At 42.1% G+C, this 12,255-nt stretch overlaps 1 protein-coding gene across 1 annotated transcript; it reads right to left on the bottom strand.

Moving 5' to 3' along the window:
* Nucleotides 1–987: 987 nt before the first annotated feature.
* cln5 (CLN5 intracellular trafficking protein) lies at nucleotides 988–12,157 on the bottom strand. The gene is made up of 4 exons (XM_010905685.3): nucleotides 10,575–12,157; nucleotides 10,274–10,448; nucleotides 9,899–10,124; nucleotides 988–1,873 (listed from the first exon to the last, which is right to left on the bottom strand). The coding sequence occupies exons 1-4, from the start codon at nucleotides 10,679–10,681 to the stop codon at nucleotides 1,386–1,388; spliced, it is 996 nt and encodes a 331-aa protein (XP_010903987.2). The 5' UTR covers nucleotides 10,682–12,157; the 3' UTR covers nucleotides 988–1,385.
* Nucleotides 12,158–12,255: the final 98 nt, after the last annotated feature.

Here is a 12,255-nt window from a genome sequence, read left to right as displayed (position 1 = left end):
GAAAATGGAAGAAGTTCAAGATGACGGTCAATCTCCCTCGGTCTGGGGCTCCATGCAAGAGCTCACCTCGTGGGGCGTCAACGATCATGAGGAAGGTGAGGGATCAGCCCAGAACTACACGGCAGGACCTGGTCAATGACCTGAAGAGAGCTGGGACCACAGTCTCAAAGAAAACCATTGGATTAAAATCATGCAGCCCCCTGCTCAAGCCAGCATGTCCAGGCCATTCTGAAGTTTGCCAATTACCATCTGGATGATCCAGAGGAGAAATGGGAGAAGGTCATGTGGTCTGATGAGACAAAAATAGAGCTTTTTGGTCTAAACTCCACTCGCCGTGTTTGGAGGATAAGGATGAGTACAACCCCAAGAACACCATCCCAACCGTGAAGCATGGAGGTGGAAACATCATTCTTTGGGGATGCTTTTCTGCAAAGGGGACAGGACGACTGCACCGTATTGAGGGGAAGATGGATGGGGCCATGTATCGCGAGATCTTGGCCAACAACCTCCTTCCCTCAGTAAGAGCATTGAAGATGGGTCGTGGCTGGGTCTTCCAGCATAACAACGACCCGAAACACACAGCCAGGGCAACTAAGGAGTGGCTCCGTAAGAAGCATCTCAAGGTCCTGGAGTGACCTAGCCAGTCTCCAGACCTGAACCCAATAGATCTTTGGAGGGATCTGAAAGTCCTTATTTCCCAGCAACAGCACCGAAACCTGAAGGATCTGGAGAAGGTCTGTATGGAGGAGTGGGCCAAAAACCCTGCTGCAGTGTGTGCAAACCTGGTCAAGAACTACAGGAAACGTATGATCTCTGTAATAGCAAACAAAGGTTTCTGTACCAAATATTAAGATCTGCTTTTCTGATGTATCAAATACTTATGTCATACAATAAAATGCAAATTAATTACTTCAAAATCATACAAATCTGATTTTCTGGAGTTTTTATTGCGTCACTCACAGTTGAAGAGTACCTATGATAAAAATGACACACTTTGTAAGTGGGAAAACCTGCAAAATTAGTAGTGTATCAAATACTTGTTCTCCCCACTGTATGAGCACAACTCTGTATTGCACATCAGTTAATTGCAATATAAACTTCCCAATACTGAAATCTGATAGCCGCAGAATCAAAACAGCATGTATCTTTTCTCACAATTCACACTGTTGTGCAAGATTGATACGGCAGTTTACTCTGTTCATCTCTGACTATCAATCAAAATTATTTATAAAGCCCTTTTTACATCAGCAGATGTCACAAAGTGCTTTTATAAAACACCTGGCCTTAAACCCCAAGGAGCATGACAACACGAAACATTCAATCTTCAAAAGGTTCAATCAAAGTGTCTGTGCTGCCAATTGGCTGAAAACAACAACAAAAAATATTTAAGGCAAAGGTACTTCTTCATACATGATCTGCACATAGGGATACTTCATAGGCAAGTGCCAATACTGAAAGTTATAGTACAAGTAGAAGCTCTTCTCTTCCACCACCTTGTGATAAGCCTCTACGAGGCTAAGGACTAAGTCAATGTACGACTGGTGTGGCCGGAAAGGGTGATAGAACTTGCGTATTTCTTCAGCAAGGGGCTTTGCAGAAGGCTCCCTGAAAATTGAATCATCATCCCCCAAGTAAGTAGGCTCCCCGCTGTATAGGTAGATCTTAGTGTACTTGGTCTGGGATCGGCTGGAAAGTCTTGCTCCTTGTTGAGTCAGATACCTATAGGTACGATGGACAAACTGGGAGCAATCGTAGGAATCAAACCACAAAGTGGAGTTTGGGCTGGGGTCTGAGCGGACTGTCCACGTCTCATAATAAATCCCAGTCTGGTTGTCGTCCTGGACCCACTTGGCCATTTCATTGAACTGGCCACCTGATGGGAGATAATAAATCTTTATCATACCAAAAAATTATAGCATGCAAAAAGTATGTCACGCTAATCTATTTATGCGAAAGGTAAAGAGATTCAGAGATTGTACAGTAGATCTGAACAAATAAACATTGTCATGGTAACATTGGAGCAGTAAGAAAAGATTGTCTTAAGAAATTGTCTTGTCACTTTCATCATACATGGAATTGGAGACACATTTTCACAGATTTTTTTCATGAATTAAATCTCATTGACATTAACATTTCATATACTAAATAGAACATTAAAATGGTCAAAAATAGCTAATTACTATTAATAATATAAAATAAATATTAGTCAGGCCAAATTATGTCATTGGTGTTAATGCAACTCAAACATGTATATTTTTAAATATTGCACTGACTCTTTGTAGTTCAACCAGGGTCACAAGGTCATTGGATGAAGTACAGTGGACCAAGGCATATGGTAATTTAGATGTCTTACTTCATTTGTTTAAAATGTCATGATTCCCTTTAGAATTTTACACAAAGCTTTTAAGTCTGTCATTTGTGTTACACATTTACATAGACTTGGGGGTGAACAATGTAACATAAAAATGTAATACATTGAATATTTAAATTCTTTTTCTATGACAATGAAGACGTGTGGTCTGACACATGGCAGCCAATTTGTAAAATATTTTTTTTCTCCAAATCGTCACTGGTGTTAGTAACCCTTCCTGGTAACACCACATAAACGCTGTAAAAGGGCAGTTTTTTAATGAGTTTTAATCATTGTCTATTGTTATCATAGGGCAGAAGTAGTTAGGATGGCTTCTGTCACTTTGGATGATTGATTGACAGATAGACTTCCTGTGTGATGTATGCAGGGATTGGACTTCCGGTGTGGCATATGTTCCGGGATGGTACTTCCAGCGTGACGTATGTTCTGGGGTGGTACTTCCTGTGTGACGTATGTTAGGGGTTGTAACTTACAAACCGGGGGTGTGCGTTTTGTAATTTATGGTGGCTTTGATGTTTAACAATAGGGCTCCAGGGATGTTGAATTCACCAAACATTCGATGTTAAGATCAGTAACGATAACTCCAATGTTTAATAATAGGGTGCCAGGGTTCGGGAATTCCCAAGGCATAAGATGTTACGATATGTAGTGTGTATGTAATAGATGGTTTATAACCATATCGATGGAATTACCATCACAACATGTAAAAAGGATTTTCTAACACAAGTGCACACATTGACACCCCCATAGATAATACCCTAACCCTAACCACAATACAGTGAAAAGACCCCTCATGTCGGCACCAGGGTCACCCCATCAAGAAGTAAAAAACTGTGAATCTCTTAATCTACAGATTACACATGAGCAAGTCAATACATTGTTGCACAGTGATACAGGCATTAATCCACAGATGTTAACCAAGATTAGATGTAAACAATTTTTGGATGATCTAGATGAGTCCCCTACAAACTCTCTAACGCATACTCATTACAACAACCCAGCTGATTTTAAAAGGCTCAGATCTTTAACACAGGCTGGTGATGTTGATGTTAGAGTGATACAACGGAATCAATTTCACAATGTGGAATTACGACAGTTTGTACATTTCCAAAATATTGGTGAAGTTGATGATTTTGTCGCATTCTATGCTCGCATTATGGAAGGCTTGGATACTTTGATTGTTAGAGCTTCAGACGTTTGGTTGATGAATCACTAGAGATAGTGGTGCAAATTGTCAACAACCGTGAGGGTGGGGGAACACTATTACAAGAGCAGATTATCACAAAAAAAGGCATTAATTTGTGGTGTTGAATAATGATTCTACGTGCTTTTCAATTTGTTTGGGTATGTTGAAACCACAGTACACATATGATGAGGCCGCCCTGAGCTACATACAAATGCTGGTTTAGCATTAGATGATTGTGTGACATTCACCAATATTGTCCGGTTTGAACAAATGAGAGGGTGTAAAATTGTTTTCTTTCACCAAGCTCGCGATGGGGGTTTTACTAAGTTTCAAAACAGCGAGGACCAACATCCTAGAACTGTCTTTGTGTACTTACACAACAACCATTTCTATGGCATCATGAGCCAGAAAGGTATTCTGTGAACGGTGTTATACAGGTTTTAACAGCCTCGGTGATCACGGTCTTCAAACACATCGTCATACCCAGCCTCGGAACAAAAAGCAGTGCCCGGACTGTATTCTGACTTTTGATATGGCTAATATAAAGGCTTGAAGTTCCACAAAGGTGCAAGTCATTGGGTTAGCAGGTGTGACCAGAATAAATACTATGTCGATTGTGGTTATCAATATACCATTAGTATTAACAACTATAAACCACACAAGCGCACGGCTAACGTGTTCCAATTGTTATGTGGATCTGACTGTTGAAATTAATCATCAGTGTTTTACCTTACAGTAGAGGTGGGCAGCTGTTGACCTCAACTGAAGATGTCGTCGGGCGGTGGAAGGAGTACTTCGAGGATCTCCTCAATCCCGCTGTCATGTCTTCCATTGAGGAAGCAGAGGATGAGGGCTCAGAGGTGGACTCGTCCATCTCCCGGGCTGAAGTCACAGAGGTGGTCAAGAAACTCCTCCGTGGCAAAGCACCGGGGGTGGATGAGATCCGCCCTGAGTACCTCAAGTCTCTGGATGTTGTGGGGCTGTCTTGGTTGACACGCCTGTGCAACATCGCGTGGCGGTCGGGGACAGTGCCTCTGGGATGGCAGACCGGGGTGGTGGTCCCTCTTTTTAAGAAGGGGAACCGGAGGGTGTGTTCCAACTATAGGGGGATCCCACTTCTCAGCCTCCCCGGGAAAGTCTATGCCAGGGTTCTGGAGAGGAGAATACGGCCGATAGTAGAACCTCGGATTCAGGAGGAACAGTGTGGTTTTTGTCCGGGCCGTGGAACACTGGACCAGCTCTATACCCTCTACGGGGTGTTGGAGGGTTCATGGGAGTTTGCCCAACCAATCCACATGTGTTTTGTGGATTTGGAGAAGGCATTCGACTGTGGAGGGTACTTCGGGAACATAGGGTCCTGGGTCCTTTGCTAAGGGCTGTCAGGTCCCTGTACAACCGAAGCAGGAGCTTGGTCCGCATTGCCGGCAGTAAGTCAGACTTGTTCCCAGTGCATGTTGGACTCCGGCAGGGCTGCCCTTTGTCACCGGTTCTGTTCGTAATTTTTATGGACAGAATTTCTAGGCGCAGCCAGGGGCTGGAGGGTGTCAGGTTTGGGGACCACACAATTTCGTCTCTGCTCTTTGCAGATGATGTTGTCGTGTTGGCCCCTTCTAACCAGGACCTTCAGCATGCACTGGGACGGTTTGCAGCCGAGTGTGAAACGGTGGGGATGAAAATCAGTACCTCCAAATCCGAGGCCATGGTCCTCAGTCGGAAAAGGGTGGCTTGCCCACTTCAGGTTGGTGGAGAGTGCCTGCCTCAAGTGGAGGAGTTTAAGTATCTAGGGGTCTTGTTCACGAGTGAGGGAAGGATGGAACGGGAGATTGACAGACGGATCGCTGCAGCTTCTGCAGTAATGCGGTCGATGTATCGGTCTGTCGTGGTGAAGAAAGAGCTGAGTCGCAAGGCGAAGCTCTCGATTTACCAGTCAATCTACGTTCCTACTCTCACCTATGGTCATGAGCTTTGGGTCATGACTGAAAGGACAAGATCCCGGATACAGGCGGCTGAAATGGATGGATCAGTGTTTTAAAAAAAAAATATCTAAACCAGAGGACCCCAGTAAGCACTACATATTTTATGATTTTGAGACAATTTCCAATCCTGTGAATGGTATACACACTGCAAATTTTGTGTGTGGAATAAGCTGTGATAACGAGACGTGGTGTTCGTCCGGAGATGGTTGTGTCGCTGCTTTTTTCCAATGGTTTAGGCAACCGAAATATACTGACTACAACTTCATAGCACACAACTTGTAAGGTTTAGATGGTTACATTTTGATGCAACACCTTGTTAACAACAGTATTGGTAACAACACTTATTGCTAATGGTGGCAAGCTCATAATTTTTACAGATAGCACATTCAATCAGAGATACATTGATAAGGTCAAGGAGAATGAAAACTATGTGGGCCCCCATCCGGAACCACATTACTATGGTGTGAATACCGTGATGGCTAAAGATGTTTTTTTTTTTTGCAATGGTACGAAACGGTTTCCATGGACACCTTTGTCATGAAAGATGAAATAAAGGCTTACCGCATGAATGATGTGGTCATCTTGAGAAAGGGTTGTATGTGTTACAGACTTGAGTTCCTGGAATGTGGTGGTGTTGACCCCTTCTGATCAATTACGATTGCTTCAGCTTCCATGAAATCTTGTGCAATAGATTCCTTGACACAATTGCATTGGTCCCCTCAAACAACTACAATCATTGTCCGAAGACATTCTCTAACAGCTCAATCCAATGGCTTGAATGAGGCCTATGATGAGAATATATTGATACAGCATGCCCTGAACTGGGGTGAAATGAAAATTGGGGCATACTATGTTGATGGATACGCTGAACGCAATGGTGTGTGCACAGCCTATGAATTTCTAGGCTGTTTCTGGCATGGTGACCCAAAGTGTTATTGTTTAACAAGCACCAACCCAGAGATCAACGATTCAGTACGGGTTGATGCACCAGCAATGGCTGGCGAAGCTTGAATCTTTAAAAGAACAACACAACGTACATGTTAAGTACATATGGGAGTGCGAGTGGAATCAGCTTAAAAACACATCCACAGATATCCAAGCTTTCTTGAAGACCTTTGATGCTCCAGAGCGCCTTGACCCTAAAGATGCTCTTTTCTGTAGTCGTATCAATGCAATTCATTTGAAGTTTACGGCTAAAGAAGGGGAAAGTTTTCAGTATAACGATATTTGTAGTCTTTACCCATTCTGCAGTTTCTTGGTGGGTAAGATGGTTGAATCGAGGGGTCAGTGTCCGGGGCAACATAGCCGGATTCAGCGTTGTCATCCAAAGCATCACCCAGCCAGTCCTCAGCCTTTGGTTCTTCAAACTCTGGTTGGTTGTATTCTTCAGACATGTTCCGTAAAGTCTGCCAGCTGCTTGATAGTCACAGGCAGACTTTCTGATTTTATGCTGTGTTGAGGATTTTGTTAGCTTAAGGCTGGGCTTCAGGGTTGTACGTCAGTCGAAGTGCGCAGTCGCAGTCACACTAACTTCCCGACAATTCCCGGAAAAAGTATTTGATACACTGCCGAATGTGCAGGTTTTCGTACTAACAAAACATGTAGAGGTCTGTAATTGTTATCATAGGTACATTTCAACTGGGAGAGATGGAATCTAAAACAAAAATCCAGAAATGTATGATTTTTTATAATTAATTTGCATTTTATTGCATGACATAAGTATTTGATTACCTACCAACCAGTAAGAATTCTGGCTCTCGCAGACCTGTTAGTTTTTCTTTAAGAAGCCCTCCTGTTCTCCACTCATTACCTGTATTAACTGCACCTGTTTGAACTCGTTACCTGTATAAAAGACACCTGTCCACACACTCAATCAAACAGACTCCAACCTCTCCACAATGGCCAATACCAGAGAGCTGTGAAAGGACATCAGGGATACAATTGTAGACCTGCACAAGGCTGGGATGGGCTACAGGACAATAGGCAAGCAGCTTGGTAAGAAGGCAACAACTGTTGGCGCAATTATTTGAAAATGGAATAAGTTCAAGATGACGGTCAATCTCCCTCGGTTTGGGGCTCCATGCAAGATCTCACCTCGTGGGGCATCAATGATCATGAGGAAGCTGAGGGATCAGCCCAGCACTACACGGCAGGACCTGGTCAATGACCTGAAGAGAGCTGGGACCACAGTCTCAAAGAAAACCATTAGTAACACTACGCCGTCATGGATTAAAATCCTGCAGCGCACGCAAGGTCCCCCTGCTCAAGCCAGCGCATGTCCAGGCCCGTCTGAAGTTTGCCAGTGACTATCTGGATGTTACAGAGGAGAAATGTGAGAAGGTCATGTGGTCTGATGAGACAAAAATAGAGCTTTTTGGTCTAAACTGTTTGGAGGAAGAAGGATGCGTACAACCCCAAGAACACCATCCCAACCGTGAAGCATGGAGGTGGAAACATCATTCTTTGGGGATGCCTTTCTGAAAAGCGGACACAACGACTGCACCGTATTGAGGGGAGGTTGGATGGGGCCATGTATCGCGAGATCTTGGCCAACAACCTCCTTCCCTCAGTAAGAGGATTGAAGATGGGTCGTGGCTGGGTCTTCCAGCATGACAACCACCCGAAACACACAGCCAAGGCATGTCATGTCATGCAATAAAATGCTAATTAATTACTTGAAAATCATACAATGTGATTTTCTGGATTTTTGTTTTAGATTCCGTCACTCACCGTTGAAGAGTAACCTATGATAAAAATACAGACTTCTACATGCTTTGTCAGAGGGAAAACCTGGAAAATTGTCAGTGTATCAAATACTTGTTCTCCCCACTGTACGTCACATAGGAAGTACCACCCCGGAACATACGTCATGCCGGAAGTTACACTCTCTAGCATATATCACACAGGAAGTCCCACCTTCCAAACCGGAAGTCCAGCCCACCTGTCAATCAATCAAACCAGAATATGTCCTATATTAACTACTAATGTATAAGCAGCTGCCGCATGGATGAATCTGTCTTTGAGGAGGCTGTATTCGTAACCGGCTTTGTTTACAAAACTGTAACTCATGTTAGCTAGTATCAGACTACGAGCTCAAACAAAAATGCCAGCAAGTTGTATTAGCTGCTAGTAAAACAACACAAATCTGTCTGTGAGAAGGATTTATCCGGCAAAACTGTAGCGCACATTAGCTAGTATAAGACTACAAGCTCAAAAACAAATGGCAACAAGTTGTATTAGCTGCTGGTAAACAGACGCGAATATGTCTGCGACAAGGCTTTAACCAGCAACCGGTTTTGTTCACAAAACTGTAACTCACTTTAGGAGTGGGATTTATTGCTACCTAATGCTATCGAGAACCTTGATGTGTCTGTGGATGAGGCTCCAGCATGTGCAACAGATGGCATTGACTTTCAAGCTCTTATCAACCGGGCAGTTTTGGAAACCTTCCATGACCCCAAAGAAACTGTAAGAAGAGGCTGGAGGGACCAAACGGACAATTCTCTAAGTAGGCAGATAATCGCTATTTGGACATTTCTGTCTTAAGTCCCGTTCTGCAGGAATAGTATGGGGAGGTACTGAAATTATTACTAATACGAAGCATTGGCACAATTTTGATACTGTTGGGAACGGCCATGTCAGTTATTGTCTCTGACTGGTAACATTCCAGAATTATGGCCTGTCTTTTGGAGAGTTAGCTAGATGTCATTTTTTTAATACAATACGGCACTGCACATTCTTAAAAAAAATTATGAATGTATAAATTGTGCTTGTTGCTTGCTAGTTAGCTCCAATAGGGTCAGCACCGTAGTTCAGCTGTTTTGAAACAGCACCGGGCTTTTAGCTAAGTTTAAAGATATTGTAAGGTAATGCATTGTTTACGAAAAAAATTGTTTGGTTTCACATAGAATATAACCATTGACCGTTTTGGCATAATTTCAGGACAACTCAAAACTTAAATAATTTACAAAACAAAATGTCTCTACAAACTAGGATCATGCCAGATAATCAGTAAATAGGCCCCAGATTCAAAAATAGTGAACTTTTCCTTTAAATGTGATGTTGGAGATGCAACTAATTGGCATTCTGTTTGTTTGCTACATTTCTAACATTTGCATAAAATGCTGTTAGTTCAATTAAAATAGGATTGTGGAAGCTGATATTGTTCAAAAGGATTGCAGTCAACTTAAACCAACTGTTGTAGACAACTAGTTCAACTTCTATTGCAACATTTCTAAAATTGTGTAAAATTCCCTTATTGGAATGGAAACATATGATTGTGTAATCTAAATACTGTGCAAAATCCTGCCAGTCAGCTCAAATAATCGCAATCAGGCGATTGTGTAATAATTGTGACAGGCCTACCTGAGATCTGTCCTATTTTCTCCAAAGTGCCATTCTGAGACCAGTGAATGTCATCAATCCCCTCAAAGAAGCATGCAGCACCCTGGTTGCACCAGAAGGGTGCGCTATTCTCAGCCCTCAGGTGAGGAAAGGTGCAGTTGCCCAGCTGGAAGAGCTCATACCACTCCATCGTGTAGTTCTTCCCTGTCTCAGCACTGCTGAACCCAATGGCATCATGCATGACATGCTAGGAGTGAATCAAATTGGTTATGTACAAGAGATTTGTAATGCACAATGAATGTATTTATCTGAAACGTCACGGGCAGGAAGACACACTACATCATTTTACAAAGTATGTATGACAGCATTGCAACTTCCCGAAGAAACCAAACATACCATTTTACCCAGGAGGGATCCATATTTAAACTCCCAAACTGGAGCTTGTAGTCGAAAAACTGAGAGGACATCCCAATTATTCATGTAGGGGATCATACCATCCCTGTCGCCGGCGGGGCAGAAGGGGAACTTGGCTTCACAATAGGAGTCCGCAACAGGACGATGATTAAATCGCCTGTTAGTGTCACAATGCTTGTAAGTTAATAATTTACATAGAACATATATACCTACAGCAAAGATTGCTATGTAACCCATTTAATCTGAGATAACACTGAATCAAAAGTAACATAGCACAAAATACCTGTAAGGAACTGGCCATAGTTGGTTTCTATTGGCAACATGGCAGTGTGCAATCTCCAGAAAACTGAAAAAGAGAAATGGACACAGTAAAACTGCAGTTGGTCTCATCTCAAAAAATCGATTTGTGTTGCAGTACTTCCGTATTTCAATCACGTGGCTTTGTTGTAACGGTAGGCTACATGGGTAGGCTACTAACTCTTTTTCTTCGCCTATGATGTTTATTCGGCGGTTGGCACGTAATAGTGCATTACCGCCATCCTCTGTGCTGGAGTCTAGATCAGAGAATAATGTATCTGAGCAATATCTACCCACAAGAAACCCACATATAATTTGCTTAACTGACACCACTACTACGATACCTAATCCATTAATTAAAACTACACCCTGTGTATAAACCCTGTCGTCAAATGAAGCGCAAATATAACGTAAAATCCCATTTCCTCTGGGTTTATTTAACTAGTTACGTATGGCCAGAGTTTATTATTATGAGGAGGTAAGTATCCAGAGGGGAAATGAAAGAATTGTATAAATCTGGACTATGGCTCCCTCCAGCAGGCTCACGACTAATCACCATCCTTATGTTCACACATTAGCGAGGTAGTTTATTTACAAAAAAAATTACGTTGTAAGGTGGAACATGGCATTCAAGAATTACATACTAGGGTATAAAGAATCCATAAAAAGCGCAAATTCACAGGGGAAATTAGAGGGTATAGTCAGCAGCGCTTTCTAAGCCATCCACTCAATTGGCTCCAGTTCAAGACTGTACATTGCATAATAACAAAAAATGTGACATTATAAGCTGGAACATGGCAATCGAGAATTACTTACTAGGGTATGAAGAATACATGTAGTGTGAATTCATCAGGGAAACCCAATGAAACCAATGAATAACAAATTATCATGAATGGGTTTTTTTTGTGTTATACAACTCAGATACAAGAAACTTCTGAAAAAACCAGGAGCATAAGTAAAAGCTGCAGGAGGCACAATGTGGACAAAGCCACCATTGCCCTTACTGCAGTTATAGCAGAGGTATGTAGAGTTACACCATGCAAACAATCTAACTTGATTTATGCATTTGTTTTTATATCCCCTAGTTTGCAATTATTATTCAATGTTTAATTTAATTTTAATGTGAGCTGCTTTCAATCAGTTAATACTAATAACAATGTTATTACTGGGGATTTTTACAATACAAAAAATAAAACATGATTTTTTCCCCCTGGGCTATAATCAGCTTTTCAGGACAAGGAAAGTACTAAGCTTATCTGTAAGACCAGCACAACATGAGACAATTGCAGATTTTTCTGTTATTCAACATGATGTAAAATCTGTTCTTTAGAACATAATTTGTACACACTGGTTAACTTCTAGAAACATGATCTGTGCTAGGGGGTTAACTTCTAGAAATATGATCTTTGCTAGGTAGAAACACCCTTAATGTATAGGCTAGCTGGCAACTAACATTACAGTGAAAAGATAATGGAACGTTCACCAAATGACATCTGTGCTGCAATATTTCAATAAACTTTGATAGGGGTTCTACATTATTTGACCACTATACGTAACCGCCGATTTCTAACAGTAGTGAGTTTCCAACACCTCGCTAATTCAAGATTAACACCATAACAGTGTCTTCCACTGTGTTGGGGACCATGTGACCTGTCCAGTCAAATGGC

This window comes from Esox lucius, chromosome 16 (assembly GCF_011004845.1).
Source record: "Esox lucius isolate fEsoLuc1 chromosome 16, fEsoLuc1.pri, whole genome shotgun sequence".
Classification (NCBI taxonomy): domain Eukaryota; kingdom Metazoa; phylum Chordata; class Actinopteri; order Esociformes; family Esocidae; genus Esox; species Esox lucius.
Note: the sequence above shows the minus strand (reverse complement) of the source record. Positions and strands in the feature narration are given on the sequence as shown.